Raw genomic sequence first — 21,244 nt, forward strand, 5'->3', positions numbered from 1 at the left:
ACTTGGAGGGAATAATCTTTGCAAGACTCTGCAGATGATAAAAGCATACCCATTTTTTGTTGCATTTTAACAAGAGATTGCATTCGAAATATAAATAAATAAATTAAATAGTACAATCTAGGCAAACCAAAATCCCTTAATAGTGGGCTATAAAGTGCTAAACACCCATTTTATAGTGCCTCATTCCCCACATCATCTGAAACTTGAAAGTAAACTTAGCTAATGAAGATATGCACCGCAAAAGTTTAAAAGTCAAATATCAGAAACCAGCTATAAATGCTCGCTCTGCGTCCTGAAACCTCCAAAATTACAGTTAATCTTTGCACACAACATATCCTTCAACTTGAATTTGCTTTTATTTCCAAAAACATTAAAGGAAAGTTACAAAATTGAGGGGGTAGAAAATAAATAGCAATATCCTCATTATGGAGTCAGTTCTGACCGGTGGCAATCATGGAAAAAAAAATTTGGTATTGAGCAACAGAAGCTGAAAGACAAAGTTATGACATCAGTCAAAATCGATGTCTCCCTCGTTGTCAAGTTCAGGTTCTGAAATATCGTATATATTCATAACAGATAGGAAAAGTACAATTGCAACTAGTTGCGTTGCCAAAAAATATTTGGCCCTTCTTCTGAAAGTTTTTTCCTCCTCTGTTTTCTCCCTCTTGGGTTTTGGCTTAGGTTTTGAACCTAATAGAAAAAACAAAACAAAAAACAAAAAACCAAAAATGTTACGATAGTTTGAATTCGTATCATACGAAAGAAGTTACCAGCTGAACTTAATCAGCATCTGAAATGGGAAATTGAAATAAACTAACACAAATGACAGAAGAATCATTGTTTGTATGGATGTGATAGCTGAACTAAAGTGCACAAGTGTGGTCGTGTAACTCTATTGATATAAAAGAAAAAAGTTAAGTTTTACATTTTAATATCATTAAACTTACGTAATAACTCATTGGAAGCACAAATGATGTACCCCAATGATACTAAAGCAGATACTCATACCCCAAAAAAAGAGAACACACAGCTCCTAAAATTAAAAAAAAATCATTGGGTTTTGCAAACCTCCTGAAAAGATTTACATAGAAATTGAGTTCTACAAAACTATCAGACACATTTTTGGATTTCTACTAAACTTCAGCAAACAGCCAATCATCAGTGCATAATCAAGCAAGAATGGTGCACCATCCCATTATTCCTAACTGGTTTGGTTATAGTAAAAATTTCTGGCACAAAAACCAAAATTTAAAACCAACGTCTGGGTGCGAATTCAAACAAATATAAATTGTAAATGTAAACATATGTAGCTTGAATATCTTACTCCAATGTGAGGGACCTTTTCTTGGAGTTGATGATGACGGATCAGAAGGGAACGGTGGGATGGAAGAAGATGAACCAGCTTCTACAAACTCCGTCTTAAGTTTTTCCGCATATCTTACGAGGTTACCATGCTCTAAGAGTTTGCTCTTGAGCAATGATGTTTCCTAATAGTTCATAATAGACAAAAAAGTAAAAATGTATAATGTTAATATAAAGGTCAGAAATAATAAATGAACATATACAAGTATATGGTAAAAGAACTAGAATGTTTAATTAATAACAGTTATAGGCTTGTATACATGGTTGGAATACGAAGAACACCATCTGCACAAGTGCTCACAATGTAGACTTTCAATAATCAAGATACCAGAGATGATAACGTCACCAAGAGGTACAGGAACTATCCCTTTGAAGCATCTTACAAACATTATATTGTAATTGCCAACTTATGCAAGTACTGAAGCTCCTAAACTGTAATACCGAAGGATCTATGCTAATTCTCTGGACAGGTAAAGTTCAGGTCAAGCAAGTCAACACATATTTGTTCCGCACCATTAGTTAAATCATTGAGACCTAATAGGACATAATGTCTTTCCCACTGCCTTGAAGTTCCTGAAATGGAATACCAAAGGACCTACAAGAATCAAGTATTTTGAGTGTTCATCCATATTTGATAAAGAATCAATTCATATATGTCTTACAAGAGTTGACTCCAGAACTAGGTATGTCAACTTTTTTATCAATCAACCATATTAGTATCAGCTTTCACTGGAAGGACAATTTATATGGATCTTAAACTGCCAATGTAGACAGAAAGTGTGCAGTTTGTAAGGCAACTTACTGGTAATGCATGAAGAGTGACAAGCACGTGTGCAAGCAAAATTGCATCTACACTTGATGGCCTGCAAGAAGTAGTGAGTAGATACATCTTAGTAGGTTTAAGATTAATTGTCAAATCAAATAAGCAAAGAACCAGTTAATCAAAAAAGTCTAAAACAAATTTTCCTTAAAACCGTACCAGATATTAAAACAGAACATCCAAAATTACCTATTCTCAAACAGAAAGCTCTCCTCTCCTAATCTAGTTGACAATGCTCTATAAGCAATGCTCGCTCTCTTGTAGATCTGTCAAGAAATTGAACATAAGTATCTAAAGAAAGGCAACAGGAGTAACATCTTAAAATGAAGTGGATCGTGGCCAAAAGATACAACTTGACAAAAGTGAAGGAGCAAAATAGTTTATGCAGTACAAATATTCATTTGAAAAAAAAGTACAACCTCTTCTTCCCTTCTATCAGAGTTTTCTTTAGTTATCCCAAGTTGCTGCTTAACTGTTCGTACTTGCTGTAGGAACAAAACTTTTCCTATTGGCCATGCAAGATCAGAGTAATAAATCTTGCGAACAGAATTTCCATCAGATCCCACCCAGAGTTCGTAAATGAGTGCTTCTTCAAGCCATGAGCTAATCAATGCTTTCATTGATATCCATTCTGGTACTGACTGATATCCATTGTCCAAATCAACAATGCCATCTTTCTTTAAACATTCAATAACTCCACCGTTCTCATTATTGCATGCCACATAAGTGGCCGACTCAACATAAGGAATTATATCTGACATTAAAATCTATACAACATCAACATGTACTTTTTACAAACCTTCAAAAGATAACAAAAATCATCGAATAGTCATATGCACGAAACAGGTACGTTTATTACTGCTGGTCTCCTCAAACATTTGACAAGGACCCATTTTAATCCACAACAATTGTCTATCAATCACCCAGCTACTGATTCCATTTTGTATCAACATTAGTTTAAAAAAAAAAAAAAAGCTTCGGCCTTTAACAGAGATAGAATTACAAAATACAATACACAATGACAATCATTTGATTTTAAATGAACAAAAATAAGCATTGCCCAGACAACAAATTTACCAAAATAAACGAAAAACACAATTAGAAAAGCAACCAAAAATCCTATACAAAAATGCCGAAACAGGGCATAATCAGAAGCCTAAAACAGAACATGAAGCAGAAAAAGCAGAGCTTGAAAATTTAAAGGAAAAAATGAAAATAAAAGGGTACCGGAGTCAGGGTAAGTAGAATCGAAGGCCAAGTGAAAAGGAAGGCGAGCGAACTTGAGATAAATGTAAACAGGTAAGCAAATTGGGCATGCCGTGGGCAAACCGAAATAAGGCTTCCTCGTCACCAGCGTGAAATCTTCTCTTTCGTTAACTCGTTCCATTGCTTACGTTAACGCCTGCCCTTTTTGGGGTTTTTCAACTAAAACAAATAATTACTTAAAATGATTTTGAATTCAAGTACTGTGTCAGTAAGTAGGGTTTTGCAGGTGGGTGATGGCAACAGAGGAGGGTTTGGAATAGCCCTGCATATTTTATTTGGGCCAAGTCAGTCCAATGGGCTGGGCCAAACTACTGACTTTATTGAGGCCCAAAAAGGTCCTAGGTACGGATTCCCCCTCGCGGCTCGGTTATGTAGACATATAATTCGGGTTCTGACCGGGTTCGTAATGGACCCACTAGAGTGGACAATGCATCAAAAGATAAGGCCTGCGCTACGCAGCGCACGTTGGCACGTTATTGCATCATTAAATTGAAATATATATATAAAGTTCATAGACTTTGGCTTGTTAAAATTTTCAAACTAATGATGCGTAAAAATTCTACAACCGGATAAAAAAAAGAAGGTTTGATAGTGAAACTAATGCAGCGGAAGGAAAAAAAATTATATATATATATATAGGGGTGATAAATAGATGAGTATATTTTTAATATTCTGTTAATTCTTGAAAAAATTATAATAAACAAATAAACTAAATATGTATTGATTTTAAGAATATACACAAATATAGGTGTTAAAACTTATTGATTACACAGAATATCAAAAAATAAAAAGAACAAAATTCAAACCAAGAGTTTATTACAAGAAATAATTAATAATAAATAACTAAAGTCTGCATGTAAAAGATAGAAAAGATATTTATTTATATAACTATAATTTATCTTAATTTAACTAAAAAACTTACTTAAATAAGACTCATACCTAAATTAATAATACAAACTCAAATAAGGGTAATAAAATTGAACTATAATATAAATTAATTAAAGTATTCCTAAATATTAATATGATTTCTTCAATTTCTTACTTTGCATCAAGTACCCAAATATATATATATATATATATATATATATTGAACTCTTTGATTTATTGTCAAATTAGTGTACAAACTCATTTATACTCTTCAATTCTTACCACCTATTCTTATCTCTACGTTTAGCCAAATTCTTATGCCATTAAATTTGATAGGATTTAACAACTAATGCACAATTCATAGAACTTAAAAGAACTGTTTTTGTTAGATTTTATTTGTAGTCACTTATTAAGTATTATTAAGAAATATCTTATCTTTTATATTTTATGATAATCATGTCTTTAATAACTTCTAATCATCGTGCATATGATATACTGATAATGGATAAAAAACAATGGAAAGGAACATACAAATCAAGTTAAAATTCTAGTCAATGAGCTTAAACATATCCAATTAATCATAAGACTGTGTTTTCAATAATTATCCCATGGTTTTGGGAAAAAAAAAATGTTCAAATTATCTCATTGATTCAAAGGAACATGACTGCGAGAAAAAAAGGAAAAAGAAAGGGACAAAACATCATTGAATGGATGTAATTCCTCAAAAATGGAAGGTCTTTTTAATTAACTTCACGTGTCACTCTCGCGTCAGTGGCTTTGTTATCTTCATGAAACTATCAATCACTTTCACGGCTATTTCCCGTTTTTGTCAATTCATTTTTTCCTCTACTTCTAAAAAAACCTAAACCAAAAGACAAAACCCCCAAAAACACAACAAAACTAAGACATAACTGAAACTTAGCAATACTTGGTCTGCCTTTAGCGCTTTAATTTTTACTGTTTTTTTTTTTATTATTATTTGTATTATTAACTCTTTGCCAATATTAATACCAACACGCATCCATTTTTCAAACAACCCTCTAAAGCCAAATATATCAATTTTCAGAGCCAAGGTTTCTCTACAGAGAATCTAGGGTTTTTCTACTCTGAATCTTTCTTCTTCAGTTACTTGGTAAGGGACTCTGTGTTGATTTGTGGGCTTCAAAAAGTGAAGCTTTGTCATAAAAAAATGGCAACTTTTTTATGCTTTTTGTTTCTTTCTCATTTCTGGTTGCTCGAATGAATATATAGTTGAATTGGATACTAAAGTTTTTTCTTTTACATGGGTTGTGATTGTGATTTGTCAAAGTGTATCTTTATGCTTGCAACCCCATATGCTTGATATTGTTTTGATTGGACTCTCACTTGCACCTTTGTAGTTTTGGACTAAAATATTACTTATCAAAGTGAGAGTGCTAATTGCAATTGATGATTTCTTCTGGGTTTATTCTATCGATACTTTCTATAGTGTTGGTCCAATTTTTTGAGCTTTGAGTGAAAATAAGTGGTGTTTTTCAGGGAAGCATGTGAATAACAGTTGGCTGAATTTTTATTGAAAAAGAGGAGATAAAATCTTTTCATTAAGTATGGCTACTGAGAGTCCAATTAGAATGTCGGAAACAAGTGGGAAATGGCCTGCTCTGAAGAAAGCAGCAGCATTTGCACACTCTTCTGCGAGCATGGCAGCAGAAGAGTTAGGGTTGCTCCAAAAAGGTTGTGATGTTCATGGAAGTGTGCAAAGGGCTGTGCCTAATAGAAGTGGAAGTGCACCCCCGAACATGGAGGGTTCTTTTTTGGCTATAGAGAATCTTATAGCCCGTAAGAGCTCTAGCTCGGGGGTGAATTTGGCTAATTTCAATGGCAATATTCGAAACTCTGAGTCTGAGGAACGGTTACAAGCTAATCAAACATGTTTAAAATATTACGGTTCAAACGTCAACTTGAATCCTAGACTTCCTCGACATCTAGATCACGATCTCAATAGGTTTGGTAATCGTAGGGGACTAACTTCTTTAGACAATAGCAGTAACTGTTCAGTGCATGTGTCTCAAGTCACCCTTTCGACACATAAGGAAGAGTCTGAGGATGATCGCTCCCCAAAACACTTTTCTGATGAAATGGTAGACAGGAAAAATGGGTTCTGCTCTGGAAATGAGGCTGTTAAAGTGGCAGGCCAGAACAGAAATTTAGTTGATATAAAACAGGTAAACATCTTTCTGACATTTTTCAAGAAATTTGGTTGATATAATACAGGTAAACATCTCTGTGACATTTTTCAAGTAACTTACATCACTTACTTTGTTCACGATCCATTTATCCTTAATGTATTCTTAATATCCATTTCCGATGTTCAGATGCTAACTTTTAAACTCCTCATTCTTCTGTTAATAGTACTGTAGGAAAATAATCTTCTGTTAATAGTACTGTAGGGAAATAAGCTCTGCATATACCGTCATGTGAATTTCAGAGTGGTTTTTTCCTTTTGGTGATTAGAATTTTAGAGTTACTGATTACCAAATTTACCTCTAGCTTTTTATTCTTTGAATTGCATGCCTGTGAACGCATAGCTATGTTTTCACATTTACAGGAAGACTTTCCTCGTTCTTCATCACCAGTGTATAATCAGTCTCATTCTTTCGGCTATTCTGATTCCAGTTCCTTGAGAGATCCCTCTGTTATCTCGTCAAATGGTGTTTCAACAACTACTGGTGCTCATAATACAGGGGTGTCATCAAAAGTGGATGTGTCAACTGCTTATAATGTAAGCTCGTCGTCTCATGATTGGACAGCAACCATATCTTCTACTCCTCCAACTGAGGAAGTAACTTCAAATGACACAGATATTTGGACAAAAGATGAAGTTTTAGATCGGGATATCAGTCATTCAGATATTTCTGTTATTATTTCAAATATGAAGGATTTTAATACGGGCCATTCAAATTTAGGAAATCAGAAAAATCAAGCTCAACTCAATGTACATTCACAAGTCAGCAGTTCATCTCAAGTTGAAAATGCCCATTCTCAAGTAAGTTCCCTAGGGCTAATTGGCACACACATTGGCATGGATCAGTTTCATCATGGTCCTTCTAGGCCTTCAACAGCGGTGCAGCCAGTAGTCCAGTCATCTGGGTTCACACCTCCACTATATGCAAGTGCAGCTGCCTACATGGCTTCTCCTAATCCATTTTACTCTAATGTTCAAGCCCCAGGCTTCTATTCTCCCCAATATGGTGTAGGTGGATATGTAATGAATTCATCAATTGGTCCTCCTTTAGTTGCCGGATATCCTCCCCATGGTGGTATTGCAATGGTTCTTGATGGCAGTGCTGGTCCAAGCTTTCATCCTCAGCCATCTGGGGTTTCAACTGGAGGAAGCGTTGTTCATGGTTCTGATATGCAGTATCTTAACAAGATTTATGGACAGTTTGGGTTTTCACTGCAGCCTTCTTTTGCGAATCCTCTGCATTTGCAATACTATCAGCAACCTTTTGGGGAGGCGTATAATATTTCTGGTCAATTTGAGCCATTGGGTTCTAAAGGTGGTGTTTTGGGGAGCCATACTAATTCCCATGAATTGAAAAAGGGGTCTGACATGGCTGCTTCTGATGTTCAGACATTCCAACATTATAGAAGTGGAGAAACAGAAAATCCAAGCACCAGTAAAGTGACTGTGAGTCCTTATCATATGGGGAACCCACCAAACATGGGTATGTTTGTGTACCCCTCCTCACCACTTGCTAGTCCAGCTTTGCCTGGGTCTCCCGTAGTGGGGACAGGCCTTCTTGGAGGGAGAAATGAAATGAGGTTTTCACCTGTTTCTAATAGATATTCTGGTTGGCAAGGTCAAAGAGGTTTTGAGAGTTATAATGATCCCAAAATATGTAATTTTCTTGAAGAGTTGAAATCTGGCAAAGGTCGAAGATTTGAGCTGTCTGATATCACTGGACATATTGTTGAATTTAGGCAAGTTTTTGAGCTTTTAGTTTCATTTTCCATGTATTTTCCCTGTTAGAAACATAACTAACTTAGTATTTCTGATTCTAGTGCTGATCAACATGGGAGTCGATTTATTCAGCAGAAGTTGGAGAATTGTAGTGTTGATGAGAAGGCATCTGTTTTTAAAGAAATTCTTCCACATGCATCCAAATTGATGACTGATGTGTTTGGTAATTATGTTATTCAAAAGGTGTGCTTTCTGAACATTTTTCCACTTTTGTAACTGTTGCCTACAGCTTGTTTTTTTTCTTATTTATTTGTTTTCCTTTTTCCTTTGTGTACTTTCAGTTTTTTGAGTATGGAAGCCCTGCACAGCGGAAGGAGCTGGCAAATCAGCTTGTTGGTCAGATTTTGCCTTTAAGTATGCAGATGTATGGCTGTCGTGTAATCCAAAAGGTATGAGAGATTGTTATGGTACATTTATATGTGAGATTGTTATGGTACATTTATGTACCGATATGATATTAATATATGGTAGAAGTGTTTCTTTACTATTGAATTTTTGTTGTCTGTCTTAACTGCTTGCATTCTATTAGCAGTTCCTGGCTTTTCTTGTCTGTCTTAACTGTTTTTGTGCATTTAATTTCCATTTTGAATAATGTTTCATCTACTTGTAACCCGAAACACCACCATGTACTGGAATGTTAGAGTTTGCTTCTTAGAAAGATCAGTTTAGACTGTTGACCTAAGAGCTTGCTAGTTACATAAGGAAATAATCCGGACTAGGTTCGTTTTGAGGGTTTCAAGTTTTATCCCGAACCTGGGATAAGTAAGTAGTAGTAGCTTCTATTGGGATCTTTATGCTGAGCTTCTTGACTTGAAACAGCTCCTATTCCCATATGTGTAGCATCAGACTCCTAACTGAAAGCTTCCAATATGTTGTACTGTGAGATTTGAAGCTTCTAAAGAATTAAAATTAGGAATCATGATAGACCTGAAATTTCAAATTTGTTTTCCATTATCTTCCATAAAATATGGTTGATCTATGGGGACTATGAACTTCCCCACACAAAATTAGGCTATGCTCCTATATTAAAGATGTTCCTCTAGAGTTAGAGAGGTGAAAATTTCCCCGCACTGGGCTTTGAATGCATGCTTATGAAACTTTGATTTGCGCCAAAAGAATTCCAAAACATGTCCTGTTTTTACTCATAGTAGCGTCTTTAGTGCAATGGAGCATTCTACGGATGATTAGTTGGTCTGCTATCGTAAGTTATCCTCTGTTACTCCCTTTCCAATTGCTTCAGTGGAAAAGATTTTCATTTCATCCTGTGCTAATGTAGGCACTTGAGACCATTGAGATTGAACAGAAAGCACAACTTGTCCGTGAACTGGACGGACAGGTTATGAGATGTGTGCGTGACCAAAATGGAAATCATGTTATACAAAAATGCATCGAGTGCATTCCACCAGAGAAAATTGGTTTTATAATTTCTGCTTTCTGTGGCCAAGTTGCAGCACTTTCAATGCATCCGTATGGTTGCCGTGTTATACAGGTTACTGACACTTTATTGGAATCTCTTCTTTCCCTTCTATATTTCTTTGGTGCTTTTAACATTCTGAATTTTTGTCTTGGTTTCTTGTAGAGAGTTTTAGAGCATTGTGCAGATAAGCATCAATGCCAGTTTATAGTGGATGAGATTTTGGATAACGTTTGTGCTCTTGCTCAGGATCAGTATGGCAATTATGTTACCCAGGTTGGTATTTTCTTGTTGATCGCTTAACTTGCAATTTTTCTCTGATCATGAATTTTATATAGTCACTTCCTGAAATCTACTTTCCGGTGTGCAATGAAATTCCTTTTATACGTGAGCTTCTTGTTATTGCTTAATGCTAATCAGTGGCTGTCCTCTTTACACTTTGCAGCATGTACTGCAGAGGGGAAAACCTCTTGAAAGAAGCAAAATTATTAGGAAGTTGTCAGGGCATATTGTACAACTGAGCCAGCATAAATTTGCATCAAATGTTATTGAGAAATGCTTGGCATATGGTGGTCCTGCTGAACGAGAACTTATCATTGAGGAAATTCTTGGGCATAATGAGGAAACCTTATTGGTAATTTGCATAAGTTTTTATGGCCTTGGTATGAAAGATAATTTGAAAAGTAAATTTTAACATGTCTCTTGGTGTTGTATGAGGTTGATAGTAACTTCTTGAGTCTATTAATATTTATTTACATGCTGCTCTAAAGTCCTTAAGCAGATTGGGAAGGGCTCAGTAACTAAGTTCTAATAGGCCTCCCTTGCATGCAAAGCTCAGAGACAGTTTACAACCATATTCACAAGCATAATTTTAAGCAAATTGATTACCATTAAGTTGATACTAAAAAGATGGGGAGTCTCACATACAAGACCACAGTGTCATATTGGTTTTGATACATTATTCAATAACTACTCAACACAAGAGCTTATGTTGATAGGTGAGGGCCCAATAATAATATTTAAGAGCTTTGGACATCTTTTCATGTGGCAGGCACTTGCATCAAACTCAACCACCACTGCAAGCATGACAGACCAAAAAATAACTTATTGTACTATAATTGATGCAATTAGGGTGTTTTAAACACGCTTAATGTCATATTAAATTAACACATGATATATGATTTTGACATTTTATTTGTTCTTTCCATTTCTTGTTTGGTATTGATTTCAATGATGAACTGCTGCTTTTCGTAAATGTCTGATTAACTTTCTATTTCACTGGATAAGTAATCATTTTCAGTTATGTTCTGTTTTTTCCCCCTCAACTTTACACCATTGTCTTGCTCAGTTTAGTAAGACAACGATTCCTGCTCTTATATAGATACAAAATATTTCAAGTTGCATCCATTATTCTGTTGTATTCCATTTTATTTTTTGAGGGTCTGAGTATGTTGAATTTGACGAGAACTTATGTGATAATGTTGCTTTCCTTTCCAACCTCTTTGGGAAGGCTAAATTTCTTATTACCTGTGTAGCATGCTTGTTGTGGGGCAGCAAATATTAAATTTATATAGATCAATGTAGGCTTTGGAGATAGATTCTTGAAAATTGCTTCTCACGGTGTGCATTAACCTTTTTTTTCCCAGACAATGATGAAGGACCAGTTTGCAAATTATGTTGTCCAGAAGATTTTTGAATTAAGTTCTGAGAGTCAGCAGGCCATGATGCTTAGTCGTATCAGAACACATGCTCATGTTTTAAAGAAATACACTTATGGGAAGCACATTGTTGCTCGATTTGAAATGCTAATTGGAGAAGGTGTGGGCTCTTATGTATTGACTTGCTTTAGTTACTTAAATTTGATATTTGCATCATTGAAATTTTCAAATTCAGTATTGGAAGATGTCTTTCATGTCATAGAATTACTGTACTCCACATAATATCTGCTGTGGAGAGTAGTTATCTTTGGCGAAGAATGGTATCTGCTCAAAGATGGTCACATATTTCTCACCGAGCAAAATAGTCTACTAGATCTTTGCCAGTCTCTGGATCAAGTTGAAGTTCGTTAACATTGTTCAATCTAGGGGCAACAATGGACCACCAGATAGATATAAATTAATTGGGGTTAATTTCATGCGGACCCCCCCATTTCTTTTTTGTTAATGCTAGCTAGAAAATCACCCCCTTTGTTTCATTAATACTCTTCTACCTTCTTTGATGTAGAAGACTACCCCTTAATGTTTTATTTAACTAAAGTAAATTCATTTTTCTTCTTCAATAGTTTGAGAAGAATGGTTGATTAATAGTGGTTGCTGGTTGGAATACAACCATACAAGTCAAAATGTAGGGGTTATTTCCAATCATTTGTCACTTTCTAAGTTGTTGTATTGCATTGACTATGAATGGTATAATATTTGCTTTCTCATGCATGCAGAAAATCAGACATCTGAATCTTGAAGTAGAGCAAGATTGGGGTTAATCCTGGATCTTTGTGCTACTGCTGCTGTGGTGTAGGAAAGCAGCTGAGCTAAAACCTGGTTGAGGATGAGACAAATGTTCCAGTTCCATGCGGTTTAAGAAAGCTGTTCTGCTTTACTGTGAATGCAGCTTCTGCAATTTGGTGTCTTCTGCTCTAGGAGGCTTTAATTAACCTTTAGTAAAAGGTCTCTTTGTTGGTATTCAGTCAGTACATATGTAAATCTCCATATGGTTTGTTTATGTTTCTGAAATAAAACAATTGACACAGCTCCAAAAAGATATAGAAAAAGAATTAACTGTAGGGTAGTTGCTGCAGCATATTCATGTAGATTAGATGGAAGGGAGATCTTGCTGTTATCGTAAAGCGTTACTTGGAATTGTTTTCTATTTTGTGGGTTTTATGAAAATTAAAATTTATAGAATACATATTAAATGTACAACGATAGTTGCAGTAGAAGAATGAAGATACATGTTTACTTGCTTTCTGCAGCACGGCTTCAGATGTTGGTAATTTTAAGTGGAGGCAGGTTGGCATGAAAGTAACGGTTCTCTAACATAATCAGCTTAATTCTAAAATAAGAGAATGTAGACAAAGATGTTACTCGCATTCTGAATTATGCAAATGCATCGAATTGTAAATTATCCACCCGCATAATTCAAACAATTTATCCAAAACTTTTGCAGATGCTCAGAAAGCAAATGCCTGAAAGAGTTAACCAAGCATATCTAGTACATTAGGTTGTACATAAGTAACCAAGTGCTACCGTCAGCTCCCACACAAAGATGACCGACTAATGTTTGTATTGTGATCTTCCACCCAGACGACTTCTAACTTCATCAGGCTTAATAGAAGAAAGCTCGTCACTCGAAAGAATCAACACAGATTGGAATGTGCAAGAGGAAGGAAGAACAAACTTCCCTTCAGAAGATCAAAAGCGAGCCTTCCGTTTTCTAGCTGTGTACTTTGTGTCGGGAGGCACAGCACATCCTTTTCTTCTCATTTGTTCCTTCTTCTTCAGCACCCACTCTCTACCTTTCCCTTTGTTTGTTATTTTCTGCTTTTTCCTGGGTCTGTGCCTGTCTGAAATGCATACCTACACGAACAAAAAGAATCATTAATTTGCTTTTGGTAAAAAAGAAAAGGCAAAACCAGGATTGAAGAACTTATTTCCCATTTCCGGGGGAAATAAAAGAATGTTGAAAGAAATTCTTCAAATTAGAAAACCTAATAGAAGCTCTGAGGAGAAATAAAACTTCAAGATTCTTTGAAATGTGACCCACCGTTCGATTTTCTTCATCCCCACTACTTTCATCATCAGAGCAACTCTCCATGTCTCCAACTTTTCCCTTTGGAGCCTCTGAGCTTATGGATGGTGGACCACATGTGAGGACTAGAAATTCTTTTCTACTTTTGGAACTACAAGAAGAGAAGTATTCTCTATTTAATGAGCCATGATAATTAATAGGAAGTATGTCACCAACATAAAAAGATGTTTAATTAGAACTTTCCAAGCAAACTTATCGTCAAAGTTTCCTTGGAGATGCTAATTCTCATCAAATACCATTACCAAGAATTCAAAATTTAACCCTTATTGAGGAATGTCAACAAAGGAAAGAAAAGTTATGGGGTACAAATATGCACAAAACATGCTTACAAAATAAAAAATTCAGTTCCAAAAACAGTTTCCGTTGTTGGACCAGATGAAAAGCCATTATAAGGATGCTCTCACCAGATCTTTTGCATACCTATGTGGGTAGTCAACAACAACACCACCAGCAAAACCAGCTCGCATAGCAGCACCCAATATCAACTCACGCTGGGCTACACTTTCAGGATATATCTGAAATACTGCTCTTGCTCCCCTCGCCAAGCATCTATATAATGACCCAAAGAAAGCCCTGAGAAAGGGGGGGGGGGGGGGGGTTGAACACGGGATTGAGCAATATATATTAGGGCGGAAACTGAAGAGAGAATTTAGAGTAAAGAACATTTCATTTGATTCAACCTTCATGATTTCAGCTCACCGGTGAATAAAAGAGAGACATCCTAACATAGTTTAGTTATGCTACTCATGAATTGAAAATAATAATCACAATAATAATAAGAAATAAGAAGGATGAAAGAACCCTAACATACTTCAATCTTAATCGTGGCTCATGTGAGGCCTTGTCAGCATTACATAACCACTGCATGGCCGATCAAAGGAAACAAGGAAAATATTAGCAAGACAGATGCAGTAAGGTACTTCGCTGACACACTAAAAAAGGAAGGATATCTTACAAAAGTTAGAAAATAACAAGGCTCTACGGACAAGATTTTTAGGATTTGAATATACTACACACAGTGTTGTATGCTGATTGTTACAACTCTATTCAGTTCATTTGCACTGTCAGGAATCTAATAACAGTCAAATACATTCAAAATTTCAGATTATTCATGTCTAAAGAGAGAATTAACTAAAGCAATTAATTTACTGATAACAAAACCCAAAACCAACATGCAACACAAATGTGTCAGGGGAACATAGGCAAAAACTAAACCTGAACAGCCGATATACTGATGGCCCCGTCAACAACTCCAGGCCGAAGTCCCAAGCCCTGCCACATAATAACGAATAATTATACACATCCAGTCAACTCCAGGTTGAAGTTACTGCTAAATATTACAGAAATTTTACTCTTTAAGTACCAAAAGAAGAATAAAACGAGCACTTAACAAAAGTCAAGGCCAACCAAAAGAATTTTCAGAAAAAAAGCAGTGCAGAAGATTAACATTCAACAAAGATTAGTACGTATAAAAAGTTATATGGCTCGAACAATTGAATGCATACAAGAGGGAGAGACAGAAATTTATGCATTACATTAATAAAATATAAAATGTTGCTCTGTAAATTATTTTCTGTCAGCTAAGTGACGTTAATCATACTGAAGAGTTGTTGCTTATATATGTGTGTGTGTATGCGTGTGTGTGTTACAAATTTGGAAATGCATGTTATATACAAATAGGTAAGAATACAGAAACAAAATTAGACTCAAATCTTAAAAAAATTTCCTTCATTTCCCTCTTTCAAATGAAAGAAACACAGTAAAACCCTGCATCCTAGTTCCTGCAACTGTAATACAAAATAAAGCAAAAATAACTCGGAGGATACCTGACCCATGTCTCCAAGTAATAGATCGCCCTCAACCTCTCGCTCCAAAGCAATATCTGGATTTGGGGAAAAATAAAATAAAAATAAAATAAAATAAAATAAAATAAAATTACAGATAAAATGAACCTGTAGCAGGAAATTATATCTTCGAGCAAATAAGACAGTTCACATACTAAGCATTGACTGGGAAATGTCTAGACCAATCCATTGGTGCCCGTTCTCAGATAGTGTCTCACCACTAAGACCTGATCCACAACCTACAAAGATAAATACCAAAAACAACTACTGAAATCTGAATGCTCACTAAATCCTTCACCACACATCCACCTCAAGTGAAGACAACTAAGTCATAGTTTAATAAGAATATTTAACATTAATTTGACTTAATTTAATGAGATGAATTATCTCAAACTATTGAAATATATTAAAAAAGAAAGATCTTTTTTTTTTCCTCCAAATACCGATATCAAGAAGTAATCTGGGGACCCCATCATCAGGCAAAGCAAGCAGCTCTAATGCTCTCTCCGAAAGCTTTGCCTATCAAGACAATCAAAAATAAATTCTGCTATCTTTCTTCTATCCCAAAATAAGGTAACACTAATAACGAGCAATCAACAAAACCTGAATGTCGATGATACGAGAAGAGGACGTGTATTTCCGAGCTTCAGTATCATCATAGAATATCTCAGGTGGCGCTATTAACTCCGGTCGGTTCGCCATCTCCTGCAAAATCCATTTGAAAATATCATTATACGCTTAAACCCTTCATGCCGGCGGGGGCCATAAACCCTCCAAAAAAAGAAAATAAAAAAAAAATTGCTCATGCCCATTAAACTAGAAAGAATGCTGAATTAAAAAATAAAAAATAAAGACTCGCTAAAAAAATAACTGATTCAAAGTGAACCATGTTCTAACAATTACTAAGGTTTTGCTTTGTAAAGGTAATAAATTTTTTCAATTTGAAAGTGGCAAACCTGTAAATAATAGCTGAAATAATAAAAGATGCGTTAAAGAGCTGTGAAATTAAGGGTTTTTGAAACGATTTTCAATTTTGTAATTTATGGTTGAAGCAATGAGGGCTTGAAGCGGCCAAGTGAACAAGACTCTCTGTTTGCTTTGTTCTCGCTGATACCTAAATTTGATGACATGTTTTTTCTACTTCTGTTTCGTTCTGTTGCCACAAGTTTGTGGGCTACAGGTCAGCGGGTTACTGGGATCCCCACCGGGCTGGTCTAGGGTTGGCAAAATCCGGATTCAGATCCGGATTTACATATATGCATCCGGATCCGCAACGGATGCTGCGGATATTCCGAATATCCAGATCTGTAAAATTAAAATTTAATAATTTAATATATAATTTAAAAATCCAACCATAATGCAGAAATTAACAATTCAACAAGAAAATTAATGCATTTAATTAGAGAAATTAAAGTAAAATGAGTTAACATATGTGGAAAAAAAAAATTAAGCATTTTACATTATATTGAAATTTAATGTATTTAATTAGAGTAATTAAATAAATCAGCAAAGAAAATTAATCAAAATCAAATTAAATTGAATCAACAAGAAATGAAAATAAGCTAACAATATTTTGAAGTTTAAACAAGTTTACATTAGATTAAACTCATTAAATACAATCAATTAACCACAATACCAAATTATTAACCAGAGAAAGGAAAAACCCATGTAATTAATGAAAATAGTATTATTGACCAGAGAAAGGAAAAACCCATGTAATTAATAAAAACAAAAGAAAATTAACAGAAACAAAGAGCAAATTACAGGCACGAATGATCCAATCAGGCGAGGTTTGGACGATGGTGACGTGGGTGAAGCATGCAGCAACAGCGGTGTGGCGAGCTTCAACGACAGCAAGGCTTGCAGTGTGCAGCGATAGCAACGTGCTCAGGCGAGGCTGCGACGCGAGGCTCAGGCGAGGCTGCAAGGAAGACGGCGACCGGTCGACGGCGTTACAAGCCCTTCAGATTTGGCCGGCGTTAGAGATTTGAAGGTTACGGCAATATTGTTAGGGTTAGGGATTTTTTTGATTTAAGAGTTAAGACTTTTAATTTAAAACAAAATAAAACCGGATCCAGATATCCTGTTATCATTACGGATCCTCATTTTACATATCCGAATCCGCATTTTTTCATATACGGATCCGAATTTTATTGCCACCCTTAGGCTGGTCCATTAATAATGAATTTTTTTTTCTATTTCTAAAATAATCATATTGTCAATTTAACCTTCCCATTAAAAAAAAAAAAAGAAGTCAATCTAACATAACGTTTTGACTGCCGAGACTCAATCCTAGCATTACGAAAAACTAGCCATTTTCTTTTTTTTTTTGTTTGATCCTCAATACAAATTTTAAAATATTAGATAATAAATTTGGCTTTGGATATTGCAAGTATCACACATCACATAACGTCGTTACGGAGGTACATACAACTTCTACTGAAATATCTAGAAGCAACTTTTACAAGAATAGAATAGTCTCTCTCTAATTTAACTCAAAAAGTATCAAATGCAAGGGAAAAAAAACCAACACGTAAGAGTTACAGAGGACAGTTAGCTCAGTTTGGCTAACTGAAATTTTTTTTTTTTTTTTTTCTCTTTCCTTTCAATAAATAAAACAACATTTAAATTCAAACGAACAAAAGATTGGGTAAGATGGGATTTTTCGTTCATATTTACACCTCTAAATTTTCAATCCTGAGTGTAAGGCGACGACTCCGCCAACAAGATTTTCATACTCAACCTTCTGAAATCCAGCATCAGAAATCATTGCAGCGAATTTTTCCTGCATTCGTCAATTGGAATAAATTGAAATGTCATTCCAAAACAGAAACAATATCACATTGTATATAAAAAGGAAGAAACTGATAGCCGCAATGTATCACATTTTTAGTAGGACAACAAACTTGCTTCTTCTGATGACGGAAAACAATGCAAAGGACTGAAAATCATTAATTACCTGAGGGGGAAAACGGCGGACACTCTCAACCAAGTACTGATAAGAACCCCGATCACCTGCTACCAGTTCCCCTATTGCTGGAATGACTGAAAATGAGTAATAATCGTACCTGCATTAGGGGTTAAAAGAAAACTAAGGTAACTTACAATTCATATGGTATACAAGAGAAACACGTATTAAATTTTGATCCAGCTTCAGTAACAACAGGAATGCTGGAGTACTACAAGCAAGGACAGTAATATGTTAAGCATGCGATTTGTAAAGAGGGTTAAGTAGTTTAATTACAGGTAACATCCAACTGCAAAACATACTCACAATTCCTTGAATACAGGAATATCGACGTGGCTCAGCTCAAGGCACAGAAATCTTCCTCCACGTTTCAGTACCCTAATGAACAAAACCATCAAACATGATAAATATATACAACAAAGTAATAATATACAGCTAGAAGTATAAAACTGGAAGATATTTCAAGCATAAAGGTAGTCAAAGGCCATACCCATCCTGAAAACTAAATCCCAAACATAGCGCACAATATTAACAGCCTCATATCCTAGTTATATCCCATTGGCTAGACCCATCAATTTGTAGGTCCCTACCCATTCAACTTATGCATTGAGCAGTAAATAAAATAATGAATAGTCACAATCACACTCATAACCATGTCCATGGGCAAGTGAACCAATTTGAAGTCTTCTTGATCTTTTACTCACAGTTTCTATTCCAAATGGAAGTAATGTAATTCAGATTTGACAAGATAATTGATTCTAAAGATGGCTTCCTTTACCCACACTTTCTATGACAAATGGAAGTAATGTGGTTCAGGCTTGACAAAATAATTGATTCTAAAGATGGCTCACGTTGAATGTTACGGCCACTTTTGACAGTGTTTCTTTCTTAGCACTATTACACAACGGTTGCACTCTACATATCTATTAAATGTTTAAATTCACTAAGGAGAACAACTATGCCGAGAACACTGTGAGCACACCTGTAAGCTTCAGCTAGAGCCTTCTCAATATGAGTAACATTCCTAATTCCGAAGGCAATTGTGTAACCATCCATAGTACTGTCTTCAAAGCACAAGGCTTCTGCATCTCCTTCCACCCACAAAAGTGATTTGTCCTGGTAACCTAATGAACAGTAATTCTTCAGTAAATAAATATCCTCGTAAACAAACACGGTGTCCACGACCTAAAAGGTTTCAAGATAGAAACTTCACTTCCTAACAAAAATTAAAGTTTCTTAACCAATATTCAATTTGTTGAGTTTCACTCGTACAGAAGAAAAACCAAAAAATCAGAATCATGAACAATCCCTCTATTTTACCTCTCTCTAAAGCACGCTTTTTACCAACATTTAGCATGTTTGGGTTGATGTCACAAACATATATCCGAGTTTCCTCCTGTAAATCATCTTCAAGAACATCCTGGAGTGCTCTTCGTTTGATGCTATTTACAGTGTCTAAAATCCTGAAAGCAACATCCCCTGCAAAATTAAGTCCTTTAAATTGAAGACCTCAATAGAAAACTCAGAGAGGGAGGGAGGGAGGGAGAGAGAGAGAGAGAGAGAGAGAGGTGAATCACCACACATCAATAAATATCATTTTTGTTCAAGATAAGGTGCAGATGGAGCATTCAAAATAAAACTTTTGTGCCAGACAAGTAAAAGAAGGAAAATCTCATAGAAGAATGAACAGAATAGCAGATCATATCAAAGGTCAACAGTTATTATAATGTGACCCTGCAAATGTCAACCCTTAAATTCATAGCTGATGCAACATAAGTCTCCCTTGAACACGCATGTATTATCTTATATAATAGTGTTTCAAATTTCTCCACCAACTCTAAATATTCCCGTGCCCTGAAGTTCTACAAACTCTACATACCTCTAAATGCGTAGCAAAAAGTAATAGCATTAGTTAAACTGACCTGTTCCACCAGCAACATCAAGGTGCTTCATTCCCGGAAATGGATTCAACTTGGAAACAAGTCTGAGCAATGCGAAGAGGATACCCAACAATGTTAGGTAAAGTAAAGTAGATTTCAAACTTAAGAAAATTATTTAAAAATGCCACCAAGAATCTAACCTATCCTTCCACAATCTATGCAATCCACCACTCATCAAATCATTCATGAGATCATAGTTTTTAGCAACACTGCTGAAAACATTGCTAACCAATTGACTTTTTTCTTCTGCCGGTACTTCTTTGAACCCTGAAAATTTAACTAACATGATCTACAATCCAAATGAGCATTTGAAAAAACATTAACAAAGACAGAAAGAAAGCTTACCGAAGCTTGTAGCATGTGAATGCAGTAAAGAAGTGGAAGAGAGCATCGGTAAGAGTCTACTCCCCAAATTCCTCGTCACCACCCGCACTGCCATGGCTTCAACAACTTTCTAACTAAAAGTCAAATTCAAACACACGGCTCACTTACAGCCTTACAGGTATTATCACATATGGTTTCTTAATTAACATTCAACATGAACAAAGATAAAAATAAAACAAATTCCACTAAATCTCATTACCTAAAAGAAAAAAAATCAAAATTTGATAAATACCCAAAAGAAAACATCATATATAAAACTCAAACTGACAGTTTAAGTAATAATTAAAAAAAAAAACAAATTTATACAATTTTCCAACTAATTTAAAATCTATTGAGCTATGAAAGTCGACGATATACCAATGCAATGGATGCTGAAAACCTTGAAACAGTAACGGGCGCCCAATAAAACTGTACACTCTCTGTTCTAATAATATTCGCTTCTCCAACTCTCCCTCGCTCTTCGGTCGGTGAAATTGCAGGCTGCCGAGTGTTCTTTTCTTCTGAAATTTTTTTGGGATAATAACATAGGGGTCTCTTATTGTTTTTAATTTTATAAAATGGACAATTTTCTA

General features: G+C 35.4%; 4 protein-coding genes across 8 annotated transcripts; 1 reads left to right on the plus strand and 3 right to left on the minus strand.

Moving 5' to 3' along the window:
* Positions 1-332: 332 nt before the first annotated feature.
* LOC102621557 (mitochondrial outer membrane import complex protein METAXIN) lies at positions 333-3,670 on the minus strand. Its single transcript, XM_006474169.4, has 6 exons — positions 3,410-3,670; positions 2,602-2,936; positions 2,372-2,448; positions 2,165-2,225; positions 1,325-1,487; positions 333-690 (listed from the first exon to the last, which is right to left on the minus strand). Exons 1-6 carry the CDS (start codon positions 3,567-3,569, stop codon positions 509-511), a joined length of 978 nt encoding a protein of 325 aa, XP_006474232.1. The 5' UTR covers positions 3,570-3,670; the 3' UTR covers positions 333-508.
* Positions 3,671-5,114: 1,444 nt separating this feature from the next.
* On the plus strand, positions 5,115-12,642 carry LOC102621102 (pumilio homolog 6, chloroplastic). 2 transcript variants are annotated; one of them, XM_006474167.4, is made up of 10 exons: positions 5,115-5,447; positions 5,834-6,519; positions 6,903-8,278; positions 8,360-8,501; positions 8,600-8,707; positions 9,595-9,807; positions 9,898-10,008; positions 10,178-10,366; positions 11,379-11,550; positions 12,167-12,642. In XM_006474167.4, the coding sequence occupies exons 2-10, from the start codon at positions 5,902-5,904 to the stop codon at positions 12,187-12,189; spliced, it is 2,952 nt and encodes a 983-aa protein (XP_006474230.1). In that variant the 5' UTR covers positions 5,115-5,447; positions 5,834-5,901; the 3' UTR covers positions 12,190-12,642. The 2 variants fall into 2 exon arrangements, with proteins under 2 accessions (XP_006474230.1, XP_024953055.1); XM_025097287.2 differs by having other exon boundaries at positions 5,115-6,519.
* Positions 12,643-12,796: 154 nt separating this feature from the next.
* Positions 12,797-17,414, minus strand: LOC102620628 (18S rRNA (guanine-N(7))-methyltransferase RID2). Of its 3 annotated transcripts, XM_025097290.2 has the most exons (11): positions 17,145-17,414; positions 16,495-16,685; positions 15,984-16,085; positions 15,824-15,899; positions 15,536-15,619; positions 15,363-15,418; positions 14,752-14,808; positions 14,348-14,397; positions 13,957-14,109; positions 13,492-13,627; positions 12,797-13,304 (listed from the first exon to the last, which is right to left on the minus strand). In XM_025097290.2, exons 3-11 carry the CDS (start codon positions 16,080-16,082, stop codon positions 13,140-13,142), a joined length of 876 nt encoding a protein of 291 aa, XP_024953058.1. In that variant the 5' UTR covers positions 16,083-16,085; positions 16,495-16,685; positions 17,145-17,414; the 3' UTR covers positions 12,797-13,139. The 3 variants fall into 3 exon arrangements, with proteins under 3 accessions (XP_024953058.1, XP_006474228.1, XP_052290219.1); XM_006474165.4 differs by lacking the exon at positions 16,495-16,685; XM_052434259.1 differs by lacking the exons at positions 16,495-16,685; positions 17,145-17,414 and adding an exon at positions 16,337-16,488.
* A 331-nt stretch (positions 17,415-17,745) lies between these two features.
* Positions 17,746-21,191, minus strand: LOC102620150 (2-methoxy-6-polyprenyl-1,4-benzoquinol methylase, mitochondrial). 2 transcript variants are annotated; one of them, XM_006474163.4, is made up of 9 exons: positions 21,030-21,191; positions 20,634-20,746; positions 20,429-20,555; positions 20,271-20,332; positions 19,669-19,827; positions 19,331-19,472; positions 18,655-18,726; positions 18,340-18,448; positions 17,746-18,165 (listed from the first exon to the last, which is right to left on the minus strand). In XM_006474163.4, the coding sequence occupies exons 2-9, from the start codon at positions 20,725-20,727 to the stop codon at positions 18,064-18,066; spliced, it is 867 nt and encodes a 288-aa protein (XP_006474226.1). In that variant the 5' UTR covers positions 20,728-20,746; positions 21,030-21,191; the 3' UTR covers positions 17,746-18,063. The 2 variants fall into 2 exon arrangements, with proteins under 2 accessions (XP_006474226.1, XP_006474227.1); XM_006474164.4 differs by having other exon boundaries at positions 20,634-20,738; positions 21,030-21,190.
* Positions 21,192-21,244: the final 53 nt, after the last annotated feature.

This window comes from Citrus sinensis, chromosome 9 (assembly GCF_022201045.2).
Source record: "Citrus sinensis cultivar Valencia sweet orange chromosome 9, DVS_A1.0, whole genome shotgun sequence".
In the NCBI taxonomy this organism is placed as follows: Eukaryota; Viridiplantae; Streptophyta; class Magnoliopsida; order Sapindales; family Rutaceae; genus Citrus; species Citrus sinensis.

Excerpts from the sequence above, each read along its gene's own strand:
- LOC102620150 (XM_006474163.4), bottom strand. The coding sequence starts at position 20,727 with ATGGCAGTGCGGGTGGTGACGAGGAATTTGGGGAGTAGACTCTTACCG. Across the intron at positions 20,556-20,633 it reads TTCACATGCTACAAGCTTCG|GGTTCAAAGAAGTACCGGCA; the intron begins GTAAGCTTTCTT and ends TTAAATTTTCAG. Across the intron at positions 18,166-18,339 it reads TCCGCCGTTTTCCCCCTCAG|GAAAAATTCGCTGCAATGAT; the intron begins GTAATTAATGAT and ends TGACGAATGCAG.
- LOC102621102 (XM_025097287.2), top strand. The coding sequence starts at position 5,902 with ATGGCTACTGAGAGTCCAATTAGAATGTCGGAAACAAGTGGGAAATGG. Across the intron at positions 8,708-9,594 it reads GCTGTCGTGTAATCCAAAAG|GCACTTGAGACCATTGAGAT; the intron begins GTATGAGAGATT and ends GTGCTAATGTAG. Across the intron at positions 11,551-12,166 it reads TGAAATGCTAATTGGAGAAG|AAAATCAGACATCTGAATCT; the intron begins GTGTGGGCTCTT and ends TCATGCATGCAG.
- LOC102620628 (XM_006474165.4), bottom strand. The coding sequence starts at position 16,082 with ATGGCGAACCGACCGGAGTTAATAGCGCCACCTGAGATATTCTATGAT. Across the intron at positions 14,809-15,362 it reads TACTTGGAGACATGGGTCAG|GGCTTGGGACTTCGGCCTGG; the intron begins GTATCCTCCGAG and ends ATTATGTGGCAG. Across the intron at positions 14,110-14,347 it reads GAGCCACGATTAAGATTGAA|GGCTTTCTTTGGGTCATTAT; the intron begins GTATGTTAGGGT and ends CCCCTTTCTCAG.
- LOC102621557 (XM_006474169.4), bottom strand. The coding sequence starts at position 3,569 with ATGGAACGAGTTAACGAAAGAGAAGATTTCACGCTGGTGACGAGGAAG. Across the intron at positions 2,449-2,601 it reads CTGATAGAAGGGAAGAAGAG|ATCTACAAGAGAGCGAGCAT; the intron begins GTTGTACTTTTT and ends ATTTCTTGACAG. Across the intron at positions 1,488-2,164 it reads TCACTCTTCATGCATTACCA|GAAACATCATTGCTCAAGAG; the intron begins GTAAGTTGCCTT and ends ATGAACTATTAG.